This window comes from Struthio camelus, chromosome 23, assembly GCF_040807025.1.
Source record: "Struthio camelus isolate bStrCam1 chromosome 23, bStrCam1.hap1, whole genome shotgun sequence".
In the NCBI taxonomy this organism is placed as follows: domain Eukaryota; kingdom Metazoa; phylum Chordata; class Aves; order Struthioniformes; family Struthionidae; genus Struthio; species Struthio camelus.
The window spans coordinates 10,045,278-10,073,203 of record NC_090964.1 but is presented as its reverse complement, the minus strand read 5'-3'; the positions used below and the strand labels follow the sequence as shown (position 1 = coordinate 10,073,203).

General features: G+C 58.4%; 2 protein-coding genes across 5 annotated transcripts in view; both read right to left on the bottom strand.

The window, feature by feature from the left end:
• The window catches only part of AGO3 (argonaute RISC catalytic component 3), a 44,983-nt gene extending 41,023 nt beyond the window's left edge, over nt 1–3,960 (bottom strand). For all 3 annotated transcript variants that reach the window (XR_011135947.1, XR_011135948.1, XM_068917069.1), the window contains exon 1: nt 3,871–3,960. Coding sequence is in view for 1 of the 3 variants with exons in the window: in XM_068917069.1 (XP_068773170.1) it covers nt 3,871–3,907 (37 nt within the window). In the remaining 2 variants the exon portion in view is untranslated. The remainder of the gene's footprint in view (nt 1–3,870) is intronic.
• On the bottom strand, nt 146–25,970 carry AGO1 (argonaute RISC component 1). 2 transcript variants are annotated; one of them, XM_068917071.1, is made up of 19 exons: nt 25,892–25,970; nt 19,346–19,529; nt 18,248–18,368; nt 17,908–18,089; nt 17,403–17,539; nt 16,718–16,852; nt 16,300–16,387; nt 14,335–14,482; nt 13,792–13,911; nt 13,189–13,311; nt 12,532–12,665; nt 10,693–10,877; nt 10,365–10,524; nt 9,943–10,033; nt 7,769–7,963; nt 7,143–7,277; nt 6,076–6,177; nt 4,973–5,172; nt 146–4,350 (listed from the first exon to the last, which is right to left on the bottom strand). In XM_068917071.1, the coding sequence occupies exons 1-19, from the start codon at nt 25,914–25,916 to the stop codon at nt 4,242–4,244; spliced, it is 2,574 nt and encodes an 857-aa protein (XP_068773172.1). In that variant the 5' UTR covers nt 25,917–25,970; the 3' UTR covers nt 146–4,241. The 2 variants fall into 2 exon arrangements, with proteins under 2 accessions (XP_068773172.1, XP_068773173.1); XM_068917072.1 differs by lacking the exon at nt 25,892–25,970 and adding an exon at nt 19,887–19,905.
• Nucleotides 25,971–27,926: the final 1,956 nt, after the last annotated feature.

The window sequence follows — 27,926 nt, the reverse complement described above, 5'->3', positions numbered from 1 at the left end:
TTGGATCCTCACAGTATTTGATGCAATTCAGCTACAGTCAGCATTTCACTATTTGTTCTCAAGCCCTTCTTGAGTAAACTGCCAGAACTGGGAATGTATGCTTTTTCTTCCCCATGGAATCTGACTCAGGAGTGTCACCCCAACATATTCACATTGCTTTTATTTAGGTCTTCTGCCAACAGTTACAGGGTAACAGACACTTCGGACTGCAAAGTCAAAGTTGCAAGCAAAAATCAGGACCAAGGCAAAGAAAAAAATAATCCACAAAGCCAATCAAATCAAATATAAATACAATGTTCTGGAGCTCTTTAATCATACCATTTTCTTTAATAAAGAGGTGGTTATGCTCTTACAGTATTTTCTTTTGGCCTAATCCAAGGATTTTGTTACTCTTTACCAGTCTTAATTCCACGCATACAAAAAAATTGATATTCAACCTTTAAAATATAAGCCATATTTTCTTAATAAAATAAGTTTTGTGCTGCTGCTTGTTTAGTAAGTACTGTACATCAACTGTTCACGTCTATTTAACAAATGGACCATACAGAGTTCAAGCTAAAGCAAAAAAAAAAAAAAACACAAGAAAAATAACAACCCAAACAGAGTGTCTTGTAAACACTCTATGTACAGTTCAACACTTGCTTGTATAAAGGAGGTACGAAAGGGGCTAGAAATCGAACACAAAAGCACTGGAATCCCCATCAGTTTTCTTTCACAACTATTGAAGTGCAAATCACTCAGGCAAGATATGAATTTCACTTGTTTATTGCTGTCCTGCAGTCTGGCTTCCCTTCCTGAAAGAATCACATTCTTTTATTTCACGCTAATTTTCCAAGAAGAAAACCTTCCATGAGGCAACGCTGAATGCTTGGGCTTTTCGATCCTAGACATCAGGTCATACGCTTGCAAATACCAGAACACTCCGACTGCCTTCCCACTAAGCTCTCCTGAGGGCTGTTCTGCCCTCATGCACCCTGTTATGTTCAGATATGAGATAAGGGAAACAAACAGCATTCAACAATTGACAGATAAATGAAAGTTATTCCTCTTCCCACAAATCTGCATGCACTCGGCAGTTTTTCCAGTTGCACAACGGACACGTGCGCATTTAGAAGGTAGAGACTCGGGAGCCATTCAGGATGACTGTGTGGGGTTTGTGGCTAATTACAAATCGTGATATGTATACAGGTTAACACCTATCTGCTATGGGTAGCAAAACGCACAGCACCTCAACATGCAATTACTCATTTGCATCTTGGACAAGAAAAGGGTAGAAATACTGAATGCTGGAGCCGTGTGGAAGGTACAGTGCATAGTCCATTATACAAAACATGCGGGTAACTCGAACCCTTTCTAAAACCTCTTCAAAATGGAAATATGGTTTAAAGGGCACAGCAGCTGAGTTTGGCTTATTTATTTCTTTAAAACCATGAAAAACCCAATGCAGAGGGTGAAGTAAGGGCAGAACACGATCTGCAAGTCAACAGCTGAGAGTTTCAGAAGCCATGAAGCTTTTGTGTAGTTAAAATTGCTGTTAAAAGTAGGTGCTACATCAGCAAGTCTTCATTCATAGTTTTCTATGAACAGCCACCTTACAAATGAGTGCAAATCTTAAAGGTCCATTTTACATTTCAAGTCTCAAGGTTAAAAAAAAAATTGTTACAGAGCAACAAGCTGTTTCTGTAAATGCCCACGCTATCTCTTTTCAAATGGCTAAAAATGGCATGTGCTATGCCACAGCTACTAAAAGACATTTCAGAATTCTAGACCCAACTAAAACGTTAAAATAAAAAGTAGAAATCAAAATACCTTTGCCCTTAGCTGCCAAAGAGCAGCAAGGTGCTTTCGGTCATAATGCTGGTGAACAAACTGATTTGCAGAGAGAACCTTGACCATAACCCCCCAGTTTTATTCTCAGTGAGGGGCTTCCTAATACAAGGTGGGTGGGTATAGCCCCTCTGAGATCATTTCGCTTTCAATGAACACAAGCCAGAGTTCTGAGGATGAAATGGGAGAGGTGCTGAATTTGTGTCACTATGCAGGCACTTGTGTATAGGAATGTAGGCGTCTCATGTTGACACTTAGTGTTCACTCATTCCCTACTCTCTAAAAGCCCCCTTAAGAGCTCACTACCCTACTGACCATGAATGGTTCTTGGCTTTCTCCCCATCACCTTGTAGGTATACAGCAGTGGAGTTTGACACAAGGTGCAAAGGAGAACATGAGCCAAATACTGTAGTCTTGAGAAAAATACAACTGTGCTAAATGTAGGATCTTCACAAAACGTGACATCAGTGGGCTCAGCACTTAGTTTGCATAGCATATTGATGTCTTCATTTTTCACAAACGTGTTGCCCCAAAAGAAAACCAGTACACTGAATTCTTGGTATTAGGACAGAGCAATGGGTCAACATGACTAATGCTTTTATGAACTACTAGCAAGGCAAGTTTAAACATCAGAAAGGACAAAATAAAAAGGCGTGCTTTATCAATGCATGCTGACAAAGGGCAGTGCTTGTGATAGGCTTTGAAAATGCGTTCACTTTTGGCAGTAAATTGATAACAGAGCTCTTCCCCTTAAGAGCTCAGTAGCAGTGTACACGTAACTCTTTCTCTCGAAGGAAGCTTTGTGCACATTTTCATATCAACAAAAATCAGATAATCTGCCCACACGCTATTGGTAAGGAGTTGCTACTACTGCCCTGCTGTGCAGAATGGTCATTCTGTACAGCAAAATGAGTCCAAAAAACAGTCACTGTTTTACTGTTGGAAAAAAAAGGCTTTTTCCCCATTACAAACAAAAATTAGTAGGAGTTTCCCCCAGGACAATAACAAGTATTTCGTAAGTCTGACTAAGGAATAATCTGGTGTGCTTTCAGAATAAAAACCCTGTGCATGAAATCAGTGATACCATGACACAAAAGAGCAGCAAAACCTAGCAGCAGAATCTATGACAGTTTGGACATGCTGAAGTCGGGGTACGTGGTAGTTCAGAAAGCGGTCAGCCCATACGGACACGTGAGGAACGCACATGACGCATGGGAGACGAGGGCATTGAGGAATACCCCAAAGCTGCGTGGACTGCAGTTTGTAACGCACGCATCGGACAGGAAACGTTAGAGATCTCTGGCGGGAGCGCACAGCCTCAGGAAGTGCAGTGATGTAAACTCTGAGAATGTTAATGACTTGTGTATTTTGGCAACAGACTCAGTATCATATAAAAATAATGTTTAGTAAAAAAATCCCGGTGTCCATCATAGAAAGTCAGAAAAAAAATAATCGATAGCAATTTCTGTCCTCATGGGGTGAAGATGCCCCCATTTGTCAGAAACAGTTTTAAATAACAAGTAGTACATTGGAAACAAAAATGGGTCAGCAGCCATTAAACTTGTCCTATATGAAAGTGCACATCTTTCAATGGAGTTCAACCACCGTGAGGTTGTGATCTAACACAAACTGCAACTTAGGACCATAAAAATTAACTCCTTCCGATGGAAATATGGACCACCATCAAGACAAGGTTACTATTTTCCTTACAAGATTAAAAACATTGAAATTTTGCAGCATCATAGTAAGGCACTCACCCATGGAAAAGTCTGTGACTGTTGCTTCGAATGGCAGCAGCTAACTAGCTTTTAACACAAGGAAGACAGTTTTCAGTTCTGAGCTAAGTGCTAGGGTGCCTTACATTATATGGGGGGGAATTATTTGGGGGGGAACTGTTAGTGTTAGAATTCTCCTATAAACTAGTTGTTTTTCCCCTTAACCCATTAAAGCATCTCATATTCTAAAATATTAGTTTTATAAATCTAGTCTTCTGTTTTAAGGCTCTAAAAATCCCCTCCCCCCAACCCCACAAAAAATACCTACCAGCGCCTGGTGGGCAACGGAGGACCAAATCCGCCATTTCACAGTCAGGAGTCTATAGTATTGCATCTTAAAAATGAAAACCTGCTTCTGCCTCCTGGAAGTTTTATCCCTTCCTTAAATGCCTTCACGTGTTTGGTCAGGTCAAAATTTTGCAAAGCCAGAAAAATTAAAAAAATAATCAGTCTCTTCCAATCCTACAAAGGTGTTGGATCTTTCTGTCCCGTGGTGCTGGTCTCCTGCCTCAAATCGACGCTGCCTGCCCTGCAGTGATTTCTCATTGGAAAAAAAACAAGGTGTCCCAATGCTTCCTTTTTTGTATGGCTCCTACAAATCTGAAAGCTTTCTTGAGTGAGGTAACAAAAGTTAGGCTTTCAAGCAAAGTACATGGTACGTAAAGTGTCCTGATGAACCTGCACAGCCTTCGCCAAGGCTTGGGGGTCTCTGCCGTTGCTCTGTCCAGATATATGGCTGCCCTCGCCGCTGAAAGCGCAAGAAAATCACTGCGTAATTATTTAAGGCTTTCCCCGTAGGAACGTTGGGAAATCCCCGCGCAGGTCAGGGACCAGGATGCTGGATGCCATCTGCACCTCTGCCTTGCACCAAGGTCAAGGCGAGCCCCCACAGTCACCTCACGGCAGCTCCCGACCAACGGACCCAGCCCACCAGCCACCGTGGGGGATGCGAGACCCCCACGCTGTGGCGCTGGGGCCTGGCGATCGCTCACCTCTTCCTGGCTTATTGACGCCGCTGGGGAGAAGGATGGTGGCACGCGGCTGTCCCCGAGCACCAGCATGCTAGGTGCGCTGGGAACCGTGCCCAGCATGGCAGAGATGCCGGCATCCCGAGGAGGCTAGCAACGCTCAAACACCCCGAGGTGGTCACTGCAGGGCCTGGGCGAGCCCAGGACGGGGTATTAGCCCCCTTTATCCCCGCTCCTGCCGGGCTGAGCCCTACGAGGACATGGCTACGCGCGAGTCTCCCCAGGAACGGCTCTGCAGCAAAGCTGCTCCCATCCAGCCGCGTTCAGACACAGAAGCAGGGTGCCGCTCACTGGCTGGTCACCCCTGCGGTCCCTGCTCCGGGGACGCGCGTGGCCGCTCACCTGTCGTGCTCCTTGTCCACGAGGTGGTAGCGGGCCCTGAACGCCACCAGCCGAGCGTAGTAGGCCGGCGCTGGGATGGAGACCGAGCGGGTGCAGCGCACGTAGGTATGGCACAGCTGGTAGGTGAGGATCTGCAGCTCATCCGCGGTGAACCGGTTGTCATCCCAGAGGACGTAGTAGTGGGACGGCCGGCTCGTGCCCTGGGGAGGAGAGCGGGCGGTGTGGGAGGTGCTGCCCGCGCCCAAACACGAGGCGGCCGCAAGCGCTGTGCGGGAGAGGGGCCCGCAGGAGACGTCGCCCCCTCCCCGAGGTGAGGTCGGTTCACCCCATCCATCTGCCTCTCATTTCCACGCTCTATCCTGCCCTTCCCTAAGCCAAGGGCACCGCAAGACAGGAAAAAGCACTTTGCACCGAGGTGCAAACCAGCGCTAAAGCAGCTGCCCAGCCGCCCCGTTGCCAGACGCCCCGGGGAGCGAGCAGCAGCGACCTGCCGACCGGCGCAGCGCACCGCCTCCCTGCTGCACCGAGCCGGGCTCCCCCGCGGCTCCCCCTGAACCGGGCCAGCTCCGCGCTGTCCTTGCAGGCAGAGAGGAAGCCAAAAAGCCTCCCTTGCGGAAGCAGCTATAAATCAAGTGATTCAAGCCACAATTTTTTTCAGTGCAGCTTCTGACTAATCTTGGCTGCCTGAAGGAAGGCAGCTGCAAAGCAACCCGCCTGCTCCGGCCGGCTGTCCCCAACTCTCCACCCGCAGCCAGACCACGGATCCCGTCTGACGAGCAGGAGCACCGCGAGCCCAGCACGAGACGCCAGCTGACAAGCTGCTGATTTGGCCTCTCCAAAGGAGGAAATTCTCCAAGAGATCCTCGGCTCCAGGAGGGAGAGTAAGTAGGTGCCATGTACCGCAGCGGCTGTGCCATCCTGGCACCTGCTCCCCCAGGCGCTGCAACGGCCGCTCGGACAGAGCTGCCCACGTCTCCAGGGCCAGCCTTCGCCTTCCCCAAGGGAGGCGGCAGGAAGGGCCCCGTCTCACGTGCGAGAACGCAGCTCACAACCACAACAGAGGAAAAACGGCAGGATCACAACATCAGCTTGGAGCACGGTACCTGAATGCCTGCATGACTGCACAGGTAGAAGTCAAACTCAAAAGGGTGGGTGATATTTGTATCTACTGTTGTTCCCGCTGGGATGTTCCCACTCTTCCCAATCTGCAGGGAATAAAAAGAGATCCAAGCACCACAGTGTTGGGTTATTTCCAGTTTGGGAGCACCGTGCCGAGCAGTTCCACAAGCGCCTATTAAGTGGGGAGCAGAAGCACCTCTCCCTGCTCTGCCCTCTGCCCAAACAGGCTTGCTGGCATTTCCTGCCAGCATCAACACCAGGCACGACACTCAAACAGAGCAACCTACAGCTAAGGGGAAGCAGGCAGGCTGAAGGCTGGGCACCGGCCCATCCTGCTGCAGGAACGACGATTAAGTGGGCAAAAAGTCCAGGGATCTCTGCAGACAGTTTACGCTAGAGCTTCTGCCGTAAGGTATCACGGCTCTTATGCCAAGATCAAAACCTGTTCTCAGTCCCAAGGTTAAATCCTCATGATCAGGTAGAGGCAGAGTCTGGTCAGATTAGATCAAAATTAAATTTAGATCAAATCTAGGAAAAGTTATAGCAATCAATGAGTTACTCGGTGCTTTTGTTGCACAGGTAACACTCTCCTCCCAAACTCACAATTGCTCGATTCACGCCCTCAATAGCATATACACCTGCAAGGCAGAACAGCCCACCGCAAGTCCTGTTTTTTGGACTTCTGCTTGCACAGCACAAGATGTGAACAAGCTGTGAGCAAGCATGGGGTTATTCCTCCTGCCCCAATGTCAGCAGCTACAGCAATCACCAAAACAACAGATGTTTTCAAGCTGACAGAGGCCGTTTCAAGAGAGTCACCAGGATCATCTGCACCCAGTAACTCATAACAACAGCAAACAGCTGCCTGGATTTCTTGAAGCAGCCTAATCGGCACAGATGCAAGAGTCAGCTTAGCAGCGTGTTTCAGGCAGGGAAGAGGGCTCTGCCTGCCAGCAGGGCGCTTTCCACCCTGCGCAGCTCCGGGCTGGCTCTGCGTTAATGCCAGCGACGAATCGGACACCGCCGGCCCCCGGCGCTCCGCAGCGCTCACCCGCTCGTTCTTGTCCGCGCAGAAGAGGCGGGTGTGATGCCTTTTCTGGACAACGATGTAAGTGATGCCAGGCTGGTAATCCTTTTCCAGTTTGATGCAGGCGTCTCGGATTGCCAAGAGCTCATAGTGAAGGATCTAGAGACACAACCGCGCGCAGAGTGAGGCAACGCACGGGCTGGCTCCCACGCCCAGCTGCTCTCATGCACCCGTAGGGCACCCGCAGGAGCCGACGCAGGTTTAGGCAGTGGCAGGAGCAAGAGACCTAATCCTCTCCCCTGCGAGCCCTCCTGGAAAAGCTGCCTCGGCACGGTCTATACCCAAACACAAGTGGAAAAAGAGGAGAGCAAAACACCCGTTGTCCCAAGCTGCTTGGTGGCCGCAGGCTGCCCTGCACATCCCGAGTGGACTCCCAGATGCCCAGCACCCCCAGAGTTGCAAGCCTTTGGCCCAGCTCCCGCCAGCAGAATTAGCCCAATGCCTCCAGTGTGCACAAAGCCTTTCAGCAAACCCAACAACCTCAAACAGCACAAATGCCAGCAAGGCAAACCCAGGCCTTAAAGCCCCTTCCCTCTAGCCAGAGGCAGGTCGGCTCTGCCGGCCCAGCACGGCGCCCAGGGGTTCCTCACCTGCGGGAGCTGCCCCTCGGGAACGCCGTCGCGGTAGAAGATGATCCTGGTAGGTTTGAAGCGAGTGGATTTGTAGAACTGGATGAGAAGCTCCCTCACCATGTAGGACAAGTCCTCGATGATTTCCTGGCGAGGACGCTGCACGCGCACCGTGGCACAGTACCGGCTGGGGTGGGCATCCATGCTGCCCACGACCTGCAGTGACAGAGGTGAGCCAGGCCCACGAGTTACAATAAGGAGGACGGAGGGGACGTGGGACATTCCTGGCCTTCGAACACCCACAGCTGACAGCAGGCCCGAGCCGTCCCCGAGCTCCCAGACAGTGAGAGAAGAGAGCAAAGACCAAAAAGGACTTCCACGGTGGTGGCCACATCTTGGTTTCATGCTCTGCATGGTCCTCACTGGAATTTCCAGCGAGACGGCGGGCTGACACCGCCGAGCCACACAGCCGCTACGTGTGAACGGGGGTTTTGACTGCTCTGCCCCTGCTTTGCTCCTCCTGCCCAAGAGCCGGGGAGAGCGGGGCTGCCCTTTCCACTTGCTGATGCTCTTCTCCCTCTGTCCTTCTCTTGAGACCTTCTAGCTTCCATAAAGGACTACGCTATCCTGAACTTTCGTTGCCGTGATGAAACTGCAGACGACAGCCCCGGTACGAAACCCCACCTGCAGCTGCAGTGCCACCACTATAAAAGCTATTTAGATCCTTTTTAAGCTCACACCAGGGAGCTCCACCATCAGCAGGTCCTTCCCCCCGACCACGGCAACATCGCAGCTTCCCGGGCAGCTGGAGCCAGGTCTCTGCCCCAGGGCCACCCACCCAAGCGAGCGTTTGCAAAGAGCATCTGCCGGCATCGCCTCTGCCCGCCCCGGAGCTGCGGGGAAGTCCCGGGGCTGACGGGGCTGTCAGCCGTCAGCAGGGAGTTCCCACCGCAGCCTGGAAAGGAGACCTCAAAGACGTCAGGGCCAGAGGCGGAGGGCGGCCGGGCTCGGCCGTGACGCAGGGCTGGGGGCTCAGCCTGAGTCACGGGCGTCCGAGCGGCTCGGGGTCCGCGCGGGGAGACAAAGCGCCGCGAGGCCAGCGGGGGTTTCGCTGCGCGCTCCGCGTCCCGTCGGCCCGCAGAGCCCCATGCCCCCGGCAGCGACAAACCTCGCTGCCCCCGCTCGGGGCCGGTTTCGCTTTTGTTTAGCGAAGGCGGCTCTAGACGTCGGGCTGCATCGCCAGAGCTGATCCGCTCGCCAAAAACGCTTCCTCCGGCATCAGTCTCAGCAGCAGACCCCGTCCTGTTATCTTAATAACCGCCTATGCAGAGGGTCAAGGCCACTTGAAAGCTTTTCCCTCTTCCTCACCTGCAGTTTGAAAAAATCTTTCACACAAACTAGGGGGCGGGGGAAAGCCGCAGTGGTCCTGTGCAAAAAATGCACTTTGAAAATGTTTTCAGAGGGGAAGCGCCGCCGCCAGGAAACAGACTGTTCTGTCCCACCCACCCCTACGAGCGCACAGCCAAAAGCATTTCCTAACTCCTTTTAATTAAGCAAAAAACACTCCTCCAAAGATGCATCTGCATGCCAATGAAAACCTGAGCTACGACTCCTGCAAAGCTAAGAACTTCATAGGAAAACGCTGACGTGCTTAATTAAAACAGGCGCTACGAGAACCCGAGACTCGCCGCCGCCCGGCCGCGTCCGCACGCGAGCACCGGACCGTTTCGCGGGCGTTCAGTGCAGGAGGCGAAGCCTTCACCCCAAAAGGCTCGGGAGGCGTCCAGTCACCCCAGTTCCCCCCATCTCCGAAAACCCTGGCTGCTTTCCACCTGGGAAGGGGCCCGCTCTCCCGGCAGCCCGTGACCAGCGCCGCGGCCGGGACGGCTCCTCGCGCGCCGCCCGCGGGCTCCGGCGCGGATGCCCCGCGGCCGCCCCGAGCTCGCGGCACGTCGCGAGCCCCATCTGCTGGCGGCCGCCAGCTCTCCCGCCGCGGCCCCGCAGCGTTTCCCACCTCCCCGGCCGCCGGATCAAACCCTCCGGCAAGGCCACGGGGCCACCTCGAGGAGCGTCACGGGGGGCAGAGGTGACGCAGCCCCTTCACGGGACACGAGGCTCCGGTGGGAGCTGCTTCTCGCTCCAGCGTGCCAGCGAGGGCGGCGGGCTCCGAGCCCAGCCCCGGCAAGGGAACTTACGGCCGTTATGGAGGGTTTCTTCCCATCTCCTGCCGGCGGGTGAGTGACATCAGCCCCGAGGAAGATCACCGGCTGCTGAAAGACGGCAGAGCTGGTGGGAAAGAGGAGAGAGGAGCAGTCAGCCTTTCGGGACCATCTCAGGCACATTCAGACATCGCGGGGCGACGCGCAGCCCACGGAGAGGAGCAGATCGCATAGGGACATCTCCCATCCTCCAGGCTCTGGGCACAGGCCCAGCAAGAGCTCGCTGCAAGGCAAGACAGGCTGGGAACCCGCGTTTCCAAGAGCTGCTTCGCGTCGCAGCCCACGTGCCCTTCCCCGCCAGGCGGGCGGCGCAAAACCCGGCTGGCCCGAGGGACAGGAGGCCACGGGGGACCTCTGAAACCAGCCCAAGAGCTGTGAGACGCAGCAGCCGTACGAACCGCTGGTGAGGCACAAGGATGTTGTTGATCCCGCCGAGTTTGACGTTGATCTTGAGGCAGAGGTTGGAAAGGGTCTGCGGGGAGGTTTTCACCACGTTCTTGACCTGGACGCACTGTGTGGCCATTCCCAAGAGGGTATCCCCAACGCGCTTCACCTCAGCTGCGGGCAGAGGAAGCACGTGAACAGGGAGGCAATGGGCAAAGCACAGCTTTCAGCATTTGGCCTCAAAAACCGGGAGAGGAGGTGCTACGGGAGGAGCAGAGCCAGCCCCGCTGAGCCAGAGCAAAACCCTTCTCCTCTTCCCGCTCGCGCTTGCCCCAGACGCACCGTACACCGGCGTTTTGCCCGGCAGGATGACAATGATGAGCTGAAGCCCTGAATAGGTGTTCTTGAGGTGTCGAAACATGGGCTCCACGCTGTCTGCACCTTGGGCATATTTACAGAAACAGGGCTGGCCTTGGATCGGCATCCCCGCGTCCTTGGAGATCTTGCGCAGCTGGTCCGTAAAGTTCCTGTGCCCAGAAGGAGAGAGAAGTCAGCCCTTCTGCGTGGCTGCACCGCCGCAGCCCCCGGCCGCCGAGCGAGGCCGAGGGCCTGGGAGCTCCGGCGCCCAACGGACCAGGGCCCGGCACGTTACCACGCCTGTGGTTTTCCAGCATCCAGCAAGCCCCGAGAGAGACGGGAAAGGGAAATCACCACCTGTCTTGCACCGCATGGTGTGCGGAATGCGGCACAGAACGACCAACGTGTGCTAGAGCTGAACAGTCCCAGCCCGGCCGTGCCCTCGTAAGGCCTCTTACCCAGAGTAAGATGTTTTTTCGGAAGACTGAATGACTTGCAAGCTTTTCTCATTCTGAAAGCAGGAGAAGAGGGAGCAGACCTGCTGTCTGGCACAGCTGATTTCCAGGTGATTTGCAAAATTGATGCAAGCCTTCGCTTACCCAACCAGACAGAGTGCTCTGCCTGTGCGCAAGGTCAGACACACTCCAGATTTTTGGTTTGCTGAAGCTAAGTTTGATGCAGAAACTGCCACAAGGAGCCCGGGGTTCCCAGCTCTGCCCAGCAGCACTCCCCCACCCCAAAGTGGTGTTTCACTTCCCCCTGCACCCAGTCGCTGCAGATTTAGTGACTCAGAGAGCCGCTCCAAACCATCCCATCAGATAGCAGCACCGAACACGGCCACAGAAGGCACACAAAATCCTTGCCCCCACATACATCCAGCCTCTAGTGGCAGGGGAAGGTCATGAGAACCTGGGTCCCCATCAGAATCCAAAACCAAGGTGACTGTTTTCCTAAATCAGATAAACTATCGCCACTCAGTGCTACTCACCTACTACGGCAGAGGACCTCTAAGCTACCAAAGCTCTTCAGAAAGCCTAAAATTACTCTGTAATAAAAACCTGTGGACAGCTAGTATGCTTCCTATGTAAGTTACACTAATTCAGCAGGGGCTGAATATCCTTAAAAGCAGAGGGCACATTCGCATTTTAGCAGCTGAAGCCCACTTCTCCCACCAGAAGCCAGAGACGACATCTCCCACAGGCAAATACTGATTAGCCCTGTGGGTGGACAGACAGCAAAGGGCACTCCAAGGATCAAGAGCCCCAGCAGGGCCGGAGCCCAAAGGAAACTATTCCAAGGTAAAGCTGAAGTGGGGCCGACAGTTTGTTGAATAAAATTTAATTTTGAGCTCTCAAGGTCTAGGGAAAACTTTTAATTAAGTGTCCCTCGCAACCCCATCCAGCTTCTGCTTGAGGAAGTTCAGACGAGAAGGGTTCAACACAGCCGATCTTGGCTTTAGAGCTTGCAGCAGCAGACTGAAACCCTGCAGCTACCTGCTGCAAAGGGTGGATCTGGGAGAGGCTTGCTGACAGCGCGCGTGCGTTACAGTGCCAGCGTGCTAACTTCAACCTGGCAGGCCTTGTGCCAGCTCAGGGACTGGTTGCAGCCAGGATAAACAGTCAAGCACTCTGGATAAACAGAAACGTGACTGAACACCCAGTCCAGATCCGGATCAAATTTGTACTGCGGAGCAATAGACCTAGCACCAGCGGCACGGGAAGCGCAGCCTCAGGCTGCGAAAAGCCAGGTGGCTGCATGGCGCGCCAGCGCGGACGCGTCTCCCCGTGCGCCTGGCCCACCCGCGCGGGCTGCCTCTTTCCTTACTTCAGCACCTCTTCTCGACACTGCTTCTGCGGGGCAAAGCAAGCAATCGCCCAGACTTTGATCTCAATGCCGTTGTAGAACTGCTTCCCTCGCATGTCCCACACGCCTTGGTTGGGAGTTGCAATGGCCCGGTTCTGCAAGGCAAACAGACGGTCAGAGCGCTGCCGCCGAGCGGCCGCATCCCGCTGGGAAAGCGACGGGACCCACTCTGGCCCCACACCACTAACCCCCCGGGGAGAGCAGCGCACAGCACCTGCACTCTCCATCCCACCGCTACGCTGCTCTCCTTCAGCATCTGCCCCCACCGAAGTCCGCTCCCAGCATTTCCGGGGCCTATCGCAGCACTCGGCGAGGGTCCTCCCGGCCATGTGGCCCCGACCAAAACATGGCAAGGGCATGCAGGAGGAAGGCCATGGGAGAACCACAGCCTTGTCCTGAATGTCCTTGAGCCTGCTTTATTCATCATTAGAAGGAAGACATTTGGCTACAACTTTCAGAAGAGTCATGCTGCAAAAGCACCTAAGGCTCCCCGAAAAAATTTCCAGCTCTAACCTACAAACCCGAAGGTAGCACAAGTTTTGGTCAAAACTGGCATTTTGCAGCATGAAAGCATCTCTCTGCGCAAAGCAAACATCCAAGTGGCGCAGTCCTGCTTACCCTGCCTCCATACTGCAGGATGGGTGCCGGCAGGACCCTCCCTGTCACCTCCGTCATGTCATCTTTCACCTTGATGCCAAACTCCTGAATGTACGGATCCAGGTTGTAGCTGGCATTCTTCATCTGCAGAGGGAAGGAAGGGCCAGTGGGAGGGAATGAGACCAACTGCTTCACCCACGCAGCGCCCAGCTGCCCGGGAAGCGCAGGCCCCTGAAGTTACGGATCTGCAGTGTCCTTTGCAAGGGGAGGGCCAGCGATTTAACAGCAGGCCAACTCTGTCCTCCAAACTGACCTGCTCTTTGAACTGAGCAACACAACCAAGAGCAGAGCCTGCTCCTAAGATTTAAGGCTTCACTGGAAAGGTTCAAACTGGCAAGAGATTGATATCAAGAGTCCCAGAAGGAATATCAGATGTCCTCCGCTTCCAAAGCCCAGAGACATCCGTCTGGACGGCAACCAGGTCATTAACCTGCTCCTGCCCGGCTGCAGCACTGCCCATCACGGGTGCCAGACCGTGGCCTGCCGCCAGGCTGCCAGAGCCCCCGCTGGACCTGCGTCAGCCCCCACGCCGTCCCTCCCGCCACAAGGACTCGGGCCACGTACCAGGCGACTGATCTCCTCCTGCCTATCCGGGGCAGACCGGGCCGTTGCTTTTATCATGGTTGACGTCTGATTGTCTGTGAGCTTCTTGATGCACCGCTGGCCTGCCACGATGTTACACACCTGCACGGCAGGAGAAAGCAAGCCGCGGCACGTCAGGAACACGCTGGGCACGGAGCATCGCGGCCCGCGGGCCCGCGGCCCTGCAGCTAGCACCGAAGCGGAGGCGCCGAGCCGGCAGCTGCGCTGGCGAACAGAGAAGGGCTGTTCAGCTCAGCGTTCAGAGCCGCTGACTCCGCGTTTAACATCCACATCCGCTTTACGTTAGAAGTTCTTCCAGCAGGAACGAGGAAAGTGGCATTTTTATGGCACATCCCTCGCTTCTGAGAAACGGCTCTCTGCAGGTGAACACCGAGGCGGGCAGGGCCCACGGCACATCAGCTGCAGACTACGGTCATGCCTCTGGCAGCAAAGGCCGGAGACCGCCGCCTTTGCTTCGCACGGCGCCCAGGAGCTGGGCCCCAGCGGCGCAGAGCTGGCACTCACCTCCAAGGGCAGGTACGTGTGCTTCTGCTCCTGGCCAACCTGGAGACAGGGTAGGTGGGGGTATTTCAGCTGCAGGTTGTATTTCTGCTTAAAGTACTGAGCCACTGTGCACTCCACTGTCTGACCGCTCTCCAGCTGCAGGGGAAACCTGGCAGAGGTAGGACACGAAGGATGCACCTACTCCAAACAGGCACTTCCAAAGCTAAAGCACTACTTACTCTGGCTGGGAATAGAGGGAACTGGCAGGCTCCCACTCTAAGCTACCAAAACAGAAAATAAAAGCAGAACAGTGGTATTTTCAGAAATCAAAACAGGAATACTCTGATCCCAGTGTGGGACTGAGGTCCCTAAATAAAGCTCTTCCTCACTAATCCAGTTAATCAGGGCAAATGTTTATTACAGGACATGCCACACATGCCACCGTCAGGTACATAAAAACAGCTGCACGGGCGCTCAGGACTTCTGTGCTTGGTGCCCACTTTGGGAGCTGGGCCGAGCTCAAGGCAAGATTAACTGGCCTCCCCCGATATAGGGCAGCGGCTATCGAGCGTTGGAAAGAGCCAGGGTTGGGAGAGCGCAGCGGGGAGAAGGAGGTGCATCTCGCACTTCAAAACCGTGGGGAAGGGTGAGAAGGAAGAAAACCAAAGAACAAAATAACAACCAAACGTCCCAGCGGCAGGGCTGAACGGCGCTGCGCAGTCGCTAGCAGGAGCGCGTGATACCCAAGCTCACCCAGCACCAGCTGTTCCCCCGCTCCATAAAGAGCTCTGTGAAAACCAAGAATTGACCCGATATTCTTTGTGGAGCCGAAATTAGAAAGGCAAGCCGTCCCCGAATACCCCGGCGAGGCGGCACATTCCTTCCGCACTTACCAAGCCCAAGGGGGCTGGAAGAACGGATGCTAAAGCGAGGGGGGCAGCGGGGCCGGGTGCGCGCCGCGACAGGCGCCGGAGCCTCGCCGAGATGCACCTGGGCACGTGCCGGGAACACGGACCCGGGGCGGTTCCCAAGGGCAGCGGGGGAAACGAGTGGGAAACGCGCTGGGGTGGCTCGGCGAGGGAGGTGCTCCCGCTGCACGCTCGCCTTCCCCGTCTGCCCTGGGTGGGGGCCCGGCAGCACCGCGATATGCGGTCCGGTATCGCGGGAGAACTGGGAGCAGAGATTGTCTGCCAGCACTCGGGCTTGCGCGACAAAAGCCAAAAATCCTCTCTGCCTCCCTCACCCCCCCCAGCTCGAACTATTGGCAAAGTTTCTGAAAAAAAATAAGAACGTTTCAGAGACCTGGGGGGTGGGCAGCCTGAAAAGCATCCATTGCCCCCTTCCCGCTACAGCTCAGCGGCCCCCCACGGCGAGCAGCAGGGCAGGAGGCCCTGCGACCGCCCACCTAGCCCAGCAGCCCCCCGGGACTCCCGCACGGGTCGCCACGTTCCTCCTCGCCCGGCACTCGGCTGAAACCCAGTTTTGCCCGCGAGCCTCCCCGGTGCAATCCCCAGGGCCTGGAGAAGCCCCGGGGACGGGCGCCGGCAACGCTCGCGGAGGAAGGAGCGGTGGGGGCAGCGACTCGGCCGCCCTGCTGCCCGCCGGCGCCCCGCGCGCGGCCGCGGCTCCTCGCTCCGCCACGCCAGGGCTGCCGGGCCCGGCCTGCTTGCAGGCACACGCAAATAATTTAAAGGTGAGGGGATTACTTTATCCCTTGACAAACCTTCTGCTTTGGCAGCGTCTATTTTAAGCCAGAAGGAAACCAAACTCGGAGGTAAAAACTAGGACAATTCCTGGCACGTTCACTCCCGCCCTCGGCAGCCCCCCGGCCGCCCTCCCCTGCATCCCGCTCGAGCGCCGAGCACCCCGGTCCCTTCTCCTGCCACGGGCGAGAGCCTCCCTCGCGGCTCTCGCTAACGCTGACGGCAGCTGCTAAAAAGGAGAACGGCTCGGATTTTTCCGAGGGCATCTTCCCACCCGCCTTACGTCTGGTGGCTGGCCGGTCGCCTGGTAACGTTACACACGCGGTATTTCCTCTTCATCTGCCCGCAGTGGGTAACCTCCACTTTCAGACCTAACGCAAGAGAGAGAGACACAGCAGAAGCACTGGTGAGCGCGGGAGCTGCCACGAGCGATTCCTTTTTGCCCAACTTCCCGGCGATGCCGCAAACCCTTTCCTTAGCTAATTAACCATTCGCGGAGCAGGCGCGTTTAGAGACGCGCTGCGAGGGGCTACTGGGCGCGCCGGGAGCGAGGAAGCAGGCTTGGAGAGGTGCCCACCCGCAGCTCTGCTCCCCGTCGCACCGCGGGGCCGGGAAGGGGACGCCGGCCGGTTTGCCGAGGCCACGGCTCGCGGCGGAGCCCGCCGAGGGCCGGGTCTCGCCGCGCCGGCCGGGGGCTCTACCTTTGATCTCCTTGGTGAAACGCACTCTCTGCGAGTCCGTCAGGGGCTTCGGCTGCTCGTCTATGTTCCGGATATCCAGCACCTCGCACATGAACTCGATGACGGGCTGCGCTTTGTAGAAGGCCGTCGCCGACACTGCGGGACAGATGCCAAGATGTGTCCCTGCTCTCTTCGAAGAGGCACCAGACCTGGCCAGAGAGCAGGCCAGGTCCAGCCTCCCCAAACACGCCAGGTCCAGCCTCCCCAAACACGCCCGGCCCCGTTGCTGCAGCTCATCCAACTTCCACCAGCTCGAGAAGTGCATCTTCCCGTCGCTGCCCCAGGGCGCAGGCAGCTCGGCAAAGCTCCACTGACACACAGAGCAGGAGCAAGCCCTGAGCAGCTTCTGCATGCCCCTGCCCCTCCTTTCATCGAAGCCAATAGGAAAACATCCCTTCATTTGGCAGCAAGATCTACAACACCTGAAAACCCTTCCTTAGAGCCGAGACCCTCCCCCAACCACTGGAATCAGTATTGGGTGCTAGGCTCTAAATACCCAGGAACCGTCTCCTCTGGGCCAGACCCTACATAGAGAGGCGCCGCAGCGGCGCTGGGACCCAGCCCACAGTCTGCGGGGAGCTGGCACCGCGTGGTGCTGGGTATGCTGGAGAGCAAAGCATTTCTGCTAGCACGAAAAATAAGTCACCATCAATGTTGAGCATCATCTTCCACATGGCAGGCCTGACCGACTGATGGAAACCGAACCAGACCTCCCTGCCGCCTCCCAGGGGGTGGTAATAGCCTTCGGGGGGGGAGAAGAAGGAGCGGCCCACGGGAGTGTACCTGCAAACCAGAGCAAACAGCACGTCAAACCACACGCACGTCAGCTCGGAGGCTGGGGCCGCACAGCACCCCCAGCCCGTGGGACCTGTCGCTCCCCCGTCAGCTCCCGCGGCTGGGTCAACCCCAGCAGACACCCGCGTTTATCTGTACAGCGAGAGCGTCTGCAAGGATCGCACCAACTCCTCGTGCCAGGCGTGGCACTGAGACACTAGACAACAGCGGTCGACCCCAAAGACCTTAGAGACCAGTCCCAGGCACGACAGCCTGTCCGAGGACAACCGGCTCTCCTTCTCGGCACGTCCGGTCTCCAGCACTGCCCCTGCCCACCGCCAGCGCCCACCCGCCGGGCTCCCCCTTCGTGCAGGTACCTCATGGAAGCCAGGTGCCTCATGGCAACATCCAGCGCCTGGACAGACTCCAGGGGGACGGGGATCTGCCCGCTCACCAAGGCTTCATGGAGCATGCGCCAGCTCACGATCGCCATCCACTTGATAGAGACCTTAAATATCCTGTCCTTGCCTTCCCCCGGGATCGTCACCTCAAAGTCAACCTGGGTGCGGAAGGGAAGGGGAAACCATCACGGCAGCTCTCAAGGACGCGAATGCCACCGTCCGAGGGGAGGCAGGACGTTTTGGAACGGGCTCTTCCCGCCCGGGCTGCTGCTGGGGGCAGCGGCAGCCCGCGCAGGGCTTCCCCGCCCGCTCTCACCCGCTCGTTTCCGATGGGCAAAGCCGTGACGGTGTAAATGTTCTTCTTCCCATCGTAGACTGGCTTCCGGTCACCGAAGATCTGAGGTTTGAAGTGTTGTACCATGTACTCCACGACTTCCCTATGCAGACGAGAGGGGACGGGAAGGCGGGGGACGGGGGAAGAAAAAGCAGAGGTGGCTTTGCCCTTTTGCGACCTGCCAGCTCCTCAGCTCCTCGCCCCGGGGCGCCGGGGGCTCGCAGCGGCGCCGCAGGCAGGGAGCGCGAGCCGGCTCTCCTCCCGGGCCAGACGGCCCCCCGCCGCCCCAGGCCTTGCCCCACCGCTCCTCCCAGCAGCTTCGGCAGGACAAGCTCACGCAGCAGGCAGGAACGGGCGCCCGCGCGCCCCGGAGCTGCCGGCAGACCCGAGCAGCGCGCCAGCAGGGCGAGAGCGAGCGACTCGCCTCCGCAAGCATCGCGGAGCATCGCAAGCGGCAGCTCCAGCGTCCGCTCGCCGGCCCTCGAGGCTCGCGGTGCCCCCGGCTGCTGGGGGCAGGAGGGAAGGCGAGCGAGCAGGGCGGCGAGAAGAAAAACAAAAAATAGAAAAGCTTGCGCTGGCCCGAGGTCTGGGACTTGCTATTTTTAAATGTGGGACTGTTGCCAAAATAGCACAGCTGCTTTGAAGAAGCAGGGGACTGTGCGAAGGTTCAGGATCTCCTGAGCTATCGGGGACAGGAACAAACGCTGCTGTGCAAACACAGCTTACGGGGTTCAGCCGTCCGTGGAAGCCGGGAAGCGCTACAAGCGCTGGCGCAGAGCGGCTCGAAGCACACGGGGCTGAGAAAGCGCTGGCTGCGCCCGGCGCCGTCTCAGGCCCGCACCGGGGCTAGCTGCTTCAAGAAAGCCGCTGGTCACGGGAGGGTTTTGCAGACAGATCCCGGGCAGAGGCAGAAACCTGTGAGCACTGCTTTACAGCCCCACACGGAGAGGGCAAGGACAACCCAAGACAGTTTCATCCTAGCGGTTTCCACCAGTGACGAGGGAGAAAGGCGCCTACTGCATCTCCCCAAGGAGACCGGAAGCAGGGAGAGAGCGCCAAAACCTCTAACACGTGCCTTACCTGTTGACTCTGCGTGGACATTTGTCGGGTTTGATGTCCACTTCATAATGAAACACATCAATCTTGGGAATGTCCACTTCAAAGTAGTTGGCTAAGAGCTTGATGGGCTTCCCAACGGTTCCTATCCCGGGCCGACGCGGCGCTTGAAACACCTGCTGCAAGGGGGGCAGGTATGCGCCTGCAGCTGCGGGGGAGAAGCGAAGGGTCAGGGGGCTCGGCAGCAGCTCCGGCGGCCGGGCGCCGCAGGGGCCACCGCGCTTTCCGTCACATCAGCGAAGCGGGAGGCTTCCCGCTCCCGGCGGGAAGCTGCGACTGCAGACGCAGGGCCGGCCCAGCCCGAGACGCAAGGAGCTTCCCCAGGCACCTCTCCCGAAAGCGCCAAAGGCGGCGGCGCTGTCGGACGGCGGCGGCCCGCGCTCCGCTGCTGCCCTGCCCTTCCCCGGCTGCACGGGTGCCAAGCTCTCCACCAGCAGATGGATAACGTCTCCGCCGCGTTTGGGGAAGTAACTCAGCCAGGGCCACCCGCGGCATTCGCGCAGACCTTGGGAGGCACAAGCACACCCACGACGCCGGCGGGCGCAGCCGCACCGGTGACTCAATTCTCGGACCGGGTGCTAGGGACAGACGGCGACCTTCAGTTCGCCCGATGCCGAAGGACGGCTTGTACCTAGCGTCCACGTTCAAAGGGCTCCGGAAGCACCCAGCACGCTGCCGTTCAACCGTTTCGCACGGCAAACGCTGCGTATGCAAACAGGCAGCAGAGCAGCAAGACGCTCGCCAGCCCTTGCAGCCTCGCGGCCGCGCCGAGCGCCTCCCACGACCTCTGCCGCGGGGGCTCGGCCCCGTTTCGGGGCAGCGGGCCGGCGCTGGCGTGGGGCGAGACGCGGGCGCCGGGCCGGCGGAGCTGCCGCCTGCCTTCGGCGAGACGGGAGGCCGGACGCTCCGTTGACGGGGACGTGCACGCACGCGTGTTTTGCCCTGCGCCCTCCAGCAAACTGAGACTCGCTGCTGGAGGGAGGATACCACAAAAAAGAAACAGGAAATATTTTATTGCATCTGTGCTACGTGATTATTTAACTGCTAGGTTTTGCAGGGTAACGGATCGCTTTATTCTTATATCGGTTATTAACGACGGTGCTTTTGATTGCCCAAGAGTCGAGGTCGCAGGGTAACTCGAGTCCCAGTACATTAACTTTCCTTTCATCCTTCCCCGCCTCCCCAAATCGCGGTTCTCAACTGCTCTTCAGAAAAAAGCATCACATCGGAGGGAAAGGCTAACTCCATGGAAGCGGCTGCTAAAAATAGGGAGAAAATTAAAAACAGTGTGATGAAAGGGGATCATGAGAGGCTGCTCCAAAAGTAAATAAATAAATAAATGAAGGAAGTGACGGTAGCGACGCAAGACCACATGCCTGAAGTGCCTTTCTAAAGGGGCAACACCCTTTGACTCAAAGGCACCGTAAACCACCATCCCCAAAGCAGGCGGCCCTGCGCGACCTGCCCTTCCGGCTCCCTCCCCGCCTTGCCAAACGCCCCCCAAAACCCCCCTCCAGTTTGTCGGCATCTTTTATTTCGCGTCCCGGAACCGAGCGGGGTGCCCGGGCTCCGGCTCAGCCGCTTCCTGCATCCCCGTTCCCAACCCGCGCGGAGAAGCGGCAGGAGGGGAAAGCTAGGGCGAGCCGGGGCGGCTGGAGCCTGCCCTGGCCTTTCGGGAGGCGGGCGGGAGCGCTCCCCTCCCAGCCCCTGTCGCCGCAGGGGCTCCCGGCGGGTCGCGGGTGGAGCGGCCGCTCGACGCCCCGAAACGCCGCCCGCGCAGCGCCCTTCACCCGGGCGCCCCGGCCGCCACGCACGGAGGACGGGGCCGCGGGGAAAAAGCGGCGGGAGCCGCCTGGAGACGGGAGGGCTTTTTTCCTCCGCATACCTCGACTCTCCATGGCGAAGCCGCACGAACTCCCGCTTTGTGATGCAAACGAGGGCGCCGGGGCGGCAGGACCCGGACGGGCTCCGCCGGGATGGCGGACCTGGGCGCACAAAGCTGCGCCCCCGGGACGGGCGCCGGAGGTCCCCCCGCTCCCCGCAGCAAGGGGAAAGTCCACGCGGGGCAATTAGTCCGGGAAGAGGCTTTGTTTCTATTATGTATTGTAACAGCTGGTGAACGCGACCCACTGACCAACAGCTGCCGGGGCCGAGCCGCCGGCGGGGAGGCATGAAATTACCATGTCATTGAAACCCTCGCCCAGCGCCGCATTGAGCAGAGGGGCCGCCAGGAGCCGGCGGAGACAAAAGGAAGTTTTATCGTGGCGGCGGAGGATGCGCGACGGCCCCCTCCCCTCCGCGCCCGAAAGAAAGACGGGAATCGGTGTTGGGGGGGGGACCCGGCCGCGGCCGGCCGCTCCACCTTCCCGTCCCCCGAGCCCTTCCCTGCCCCAAAGCGAGCCAGAGGCCAGCCAAAACTTCTGGCGGCCCGAGGACGGCTCGGCTCGCCCGCACCGCCGACAGCCGGGTTTCGCGGCCGGCACAGCGCCGACCCCCGCGGGCCGCCGGCTCCCCCAAACGCAGCTCCCGGGGCCGCCGGCACCCGTCTTCTGGGGCGTCTTGGGAGTTCCCCCCCCCCCGTCAGCGCAGCAGAACGGGCTCAAAAATAATAAAATTTATAATCTGCTACTTCTAAACAGCCTGTTAGGAACGAGAGCTTTCTCGTTTTTTAAAGCGCCACACAAGTGAAAAGTGATTTCTGGCTGCTACAGGGGGTTATTATGTTTTCTTTTTTTTTTTCCTTTTTTTCTTTTTTTTTTTTAAAAAAAAAGACGACAGGCAGACGTTTCCCCACTGTTCCAGCATTAACAGCGTTCTTCTCCCAAAGGAAAGGCTTTCCGCCCCCGGTTCCTCCCAGCCGCCTTCGACGCGCGCCCGCTCTGCCCGTCTCCGAGCCCAACGGCCTCGGCGGCGGCAGCAGCTCGGCGGCGGCGGCCGGGCAGGACGCCGCCCCCCAAAGCGCAGCCCGCCGAAAAGCATCGCACCCCTGCAAAGCCAGGCGGCTGCACTCGCGCTCTGCTACTTCCCTCCCGCGCCGGTTGCCGTAAGCGCAATGAGGTTAACGCTACTGTCGTCGCTTTCCGGTTCGGCGCCCAACGGAGCATAACCGGAATACGACCACGCGACCGAAAACGTCGATCCGCAGCGTTAAAGCCGTCGCCGTGCGCCGAAGCCCCTCTCGGGAGGGGAGGCGACTCGCCCCGCCGCCCACGCGGCGCTGCCGGCCTGGGTTTTGGCGCCCGCCGCGCTCGCAGAGGTTTATCCTCAGGCCGCCGCCGCCGACCCAGGAGGACGGCACCGAACCGGCGCTGGGCTCGCGCCCCGGGGCAGGGGCTTTCCGGGGCGCCCCCGGCGCGCGCCGCCCCGCGAAGGATGGGAAAACAGCGCTTGGCCGCCCGATTCGGCTCCCCGATTTCTTTTAACACCTGCCACGTTAAGCATTCGCCTCCCTGCTGCTCTTTCCTGGGTTTAGAGACAGACAACAGAAAGCGTTTGGAGATAAATCATACGTGCCGCGTCTCGAGGCGAGGTGCTTCTCCCGGCTTTGTTTCTTGGAATAATCCTGTCCTAGAAACGCGCACATGTGATTTCATGTTTCCTGAAGATAAAAGAGATCCCGCAGAAACAACGGCTTCGGGTTTTCTGCAGGGTTTAGCACAGGAAGACAACGGTTAAGATTAACAGCGCGTAGGAAGTTTGCAAGGGATAAAGAAACCTGCAAGTTGGGGAGAAACCGGGTTTAGCTTCGAAAACCACCAGGCGTGTAGACGCTCCTGCCCCAGGGCCCCCCAGCTCCCCTCCGCCGCGCCGACGGGGAGGCGGCGGCAGGGGCACGGCGCCGACGCGGGACGGACGCCCCAGGGAGCCGGCGGGCGCCCAGCCCCAGCCACGCGGCCGGCCGGCGGAAACCGGGCACGAGGCGCGCTCGGCTCGCGGTCGGGACGCGGCGCCCTCCAGCCGCCCGCCGCGGGGGAAGAGGCGCTCCCGGCGCTGCTGCTCTTTCTCGGCGGGGTTTGTTGGTTTTCCGCGCGTGCACGGTGAGCCGGGCGGTCCCGTCCCGTCGGGAGGCACCGTCTCCGCGCCAGCACCAGGCTCGGGAACCAGGCTTAACGTTAAGATGTTGCAGGGGGCGAAAGGGCAGCTCTGAAGAGCAGAGCATCGCAGAGCTCCCAGCGCAGCCCGGAGCCCTCCGCGCCCCCGGCACCGCGCACCACCCCGCCAGACGCGCTCCCGGCTTAAACAAGCGTTAGCTACTGTTAAAAGCACCGACCCATTTCTAAAGCACCTTCACGGAACGACGCGAGCCCCGCGACACCAGCACGCGAGGCACGGCAGCGGCGTTATCCGCCTTTTCCCGGCGGCGGCACAGAGCAGCCCCATCTCGCCCGCGGAGGCGCAGCAAGCCGCTGGCAAAGCCCCCGCTCCCGCGCTAATCTCTAAATCACCGCGTGCAGAAGGCCAATAAATCAGCGCCGAACGTCCCCTTCTAGCTGCCAGCGGTTTGCACAGACACGAAGACGTCTCCGCTACGCTTCAAGCGAACTGCGCCGAAGAAGGATCAAAGTTGGATTTCAGGCGTGCAGCTGCTTTACAGCGAAGCCGCGCCGCGCCGGGCGACGCCGCAGCCGGCCGAGGCGCTCGCGCCCCTCTGCCCGGCTCCCGGCCCCGTTCTCAGGCAGCAAAACTCTTCCGCGAACTGCAGCGGTTTGCGAACCCCGCGCCAGCCGACACGGCAGCCGGGCAGGCGCAGCTTCGAGGAGCGGCTCCCGACGACCCCGCGCGCCCATCCGCGGCCCGCAGCTCCCACGTTTAACCGGGCGCGCGGGGGGCGAACCCCCCGCGGCGACAGCAGAGGAGCCGCTTCGTGCCGGACCCGGCGCCGGGCAAGGAGAGGAAGAGGAGGGAGGAGGATGCCGCCTCTCCTTGGAAAAGGAGCAGCGTGGCGCATCCCGAGCCTGCGCCCCTTTTCTTCGCCCCGGAGGAGCCCGAAGGGGGAAACCTGCTGCCCCCTCGCTGCGCCCACACCGCAGCCCCCCGCCCCCCGGGACCCCCCTCTCCCCCCTCTACTGCGTAATGCCCCTCTGTGCAACCCCACGGCACGGCCCCCACTACTGCCCCCGTTGCACAGCCCTGACCCCCACATTGCACCCCCCTCAGTTCCCCCTGCACAGCTCCCTGATTCTGGGGGGGGGGGGGGGCAACCCCACTGCAGGGTCCCCCCGGACACCCCATCCCTCAACCCCCACTGCAGGGCTCCCCACTGCACACTCCTCACCCCCCCATCGCACAGCCCCGCAGCGCGCCCCTCTCGCCCCCAATGCAGGCCTCCAAGGCACACCTCTCTCCTCACCCCTGCAGACCCCTCGCCCCCCACCGCACACCCCCCACCGCACACCTCTCGTCCCCCTAATATGCACCTCCTGCCCTTCTGCTGCAGACCCCCTATTGCACAACGCTCCTCAGCTCCCTATTGCACATCCCCATCACACACCCCTCAACCCCAATGCAGACCCCCACTGCACACCCCTTGCCCCCCCAATGCAGACCCCCATTGCACACCCCTCGCCCCCCAATGCACACCCCCACTGCACAGCACCATTGCACACCCCTCGCCCCCCCAATGCAGACCCCCACTGCACATCCCCATTGCACACCCCCGCCCCCAATGAGCACCCCCATTGCACACACCTCACCCCAATATAGACCCCTATTGCACACCTCCACTGCACACCCCTCGCCCCCCCAATGCAGACCCCCAATGAGCACCCCCATTGCACACACCTCACCCCAATATAGACCCCTATTGCACACCTCCACTGCACACCCCTCGCCCCCCCAATGCAGACCCCCATTGCACATCCCCATTGCACACACCTCACCCCAATATAGACCCCTATTGCACACCTCCACTGCACACCCCTCGCCCCCCCAATACAGACCCCCAATGAGCACCCCCATTGCACACACCTCACCCCAATATAGACCCCTATTGCACACCTCCACTGCACACCCCTCGCCCCCCCAATGCAGACCCCCATTGCACATCCCCATTGCACACACCTCACCCCAATATAGACCCCTATTGCACACCTCCACTGCACACCCCTCGCCCCCCCAATGCAGACCCCCATTGCACATCCCCATTGCACACACCTCACCCCAATATAGACCCCTATTGCACACCTCCACTGCACACCCCTCGCCCCCCCAATGCAGACCCCCATTGCACATCCCCATTGCACACACCTCACCCCAGTATAGACCCCCATTACACAGCCCCACTGCACACCCCCCGCCCCCAATGCACACCCCCATTGCACACACCTCACCCCAATATAGCCCTCCACTGCACACCCCCATTGCACACCCCTCGCCTCCCAACGCAGACCCCCGTTGCACGTCCCTCGCCCCCCGCTACAGACCCCCACTGCGCACCCCTCGCCCCCCATTGCACACCCCCCCCCCGCACGCTCCTGCAGTCGCCCCCCGCTGCGGAGCCCCCGCCGCTACCTGCTCCCGAGGGTCCCGCTTCCATCCCATCCACGCGGGCTCCGCACCGCTCCGCGCCGGGGGGCCGGGAGGGGGCGGGGGGGGGGGCCGCGGGCAGGGCCGGGCCGGGCCGGGCCGGGGCCGGGGCCGCTGCTGCACCGCCGCCCGCCGCAGCCGCCTCCACGCCTGCGCCCCAGCGCGCATGCGCCGCGCCGCCCCGCGCCCAACAAAGGCGGCGCGCCCGGCCCGGCGGCCCCCGGCGGCCCCTGGCGGCGCGGCGCGGCGCAGCGCGGCCCGCCGCCCTCCCGCCGCCATCTTGGGCCCGCCGCGAGGCGGGAAGGCGGCCGGCGCCTCGCGTGGGGGGGGTTGGGGGGGGTTGGTGGAGAGATGCCACCAACCCGAGTCACGATTTTTCTCACGTTTTGGACGGTCTCTTTCCAAAATCTTAACGGCTCCCGCAGGAGCGAACAACGCGAAGCCGACGGCTCCGGCGCCTCTCCTCGGTATCTGAGGCCGCGGGGCCCCCGCCGCGGCCAGCGTCGGAGGACTCGAGGGCAGCACGAGGTTTCCAGGCTCGTCGGGGACAACGCGATAGAAACCGTCGCCGCTCACCGGCTCGGCCAGGAGAAAGGCCCCGAGGCTTCCCACCTCCTTCCCCCTGTCTCCCCCCTTCCTCCAGACCAGCGCGCTCGCAGAGCGCAGCATGTACCGCGGAGAAGGCGGCAGGGGGGCCCCAGCGAAACCGTGAGCGCGGGCGCCGCAGCTTCATCGCGTCCCCAGGAGGGGACGAGAGCGGCCGCGCTGGAAGCAGGACGCCTCGGAGAGCTTTCCTCGGGCGGCCTTCAGTTATAGAGCCACCAATTAACAAAATGAATGCTTTAATAACTGATGTCCTGCTGTGTTGTCAGCTCACAGGAGCTGAGATGGTCACAGTTCCCTTGGGGGTTTATGATGAGATGCCTTTTACAGCTGAGCTTTTTTGGTTTGGTTTCTTTGAGGCTTTTTTTTTTTTTCCTTGCCAGATTGGGGAGAAAACAGCAGGGGATGTGTTCAATTTTTATTTACTTTTAAGGGTTCTCTGTCCAGAGCCTTGCTGGCAAAAGATCAGGGTTGGGTGCCCGGTTGTCTCCAGCCCGGTGAGCGCCGTGTTTGGAGCCCCCTCTCGTGGTATTGTTGCACCTAAAAGCAAGCAAAACGAGATGGAAAAGCCTGGGCCAGAAGCAACCCATGTTCAACTGTGTATTTGAGACCAGGTCTCACCAAATAGTGGAATCCACAGATCCTACGGTGGAGCGGAACGCAACATGGCGCTCGCATGCAGTTCACGCTACGAGATGTATAGACTATGAGAGCAGAATTGCTGTCCTGAAGCAGAACACACATCAAGATACACCATGAATCAAAATACCGTTAGTTAAGATACCGTGCCGAACAGTTAAGTCGGTTGTCCGTGAAGTTGCTTTACTGAACCTGACAAACCCTGGAACAAGTTCCTCACCCCTCTCTTCTCCTTCCTCCCACATTGCTGCTTTCAGTTATGCTCTCTAAAGGCCTAAAAGCCCTTTACCCTGTTGAGCAGGCAGCCTCTGCTACCCAATGCCCCTCAGCCTTTTAATTATCCATTCTCTAGGCTGCTGGACAATTCCCTGATGAGTTTCCTTCCAGGTTAAGGCACATGTTTACTTTAAAGTACTTTGGAGCTCCAAAACATGAGCAGCCCCAGGGTTCTTCAGTTTGATCCAAGTGATCTTCCCCTTTGAATCATTTTGGAAAGGCACTGGCATCAAAGTTAGCTTTTGCTTCTGAACTACTTAAGCTTGCCTGAAGCTGAATAATCTCAATTCCCAAACCCACAGGATTTCTACTGCAAAAAAAATATTAAAACCCAAAAGTACTGATTTGCTAAAGATGCAGGTTATTTTAAGCAATCATGTGTCCTGAGCTCATTTGTAGCTTGCATGTTTTATCCTCGTCCGAAAGCTTTTTTGTCCTTATCCTGTATTTTTAGGGAGATAGCCGTACAAAAGAGGAAACGAACCCTCACCTGAAATTCAGA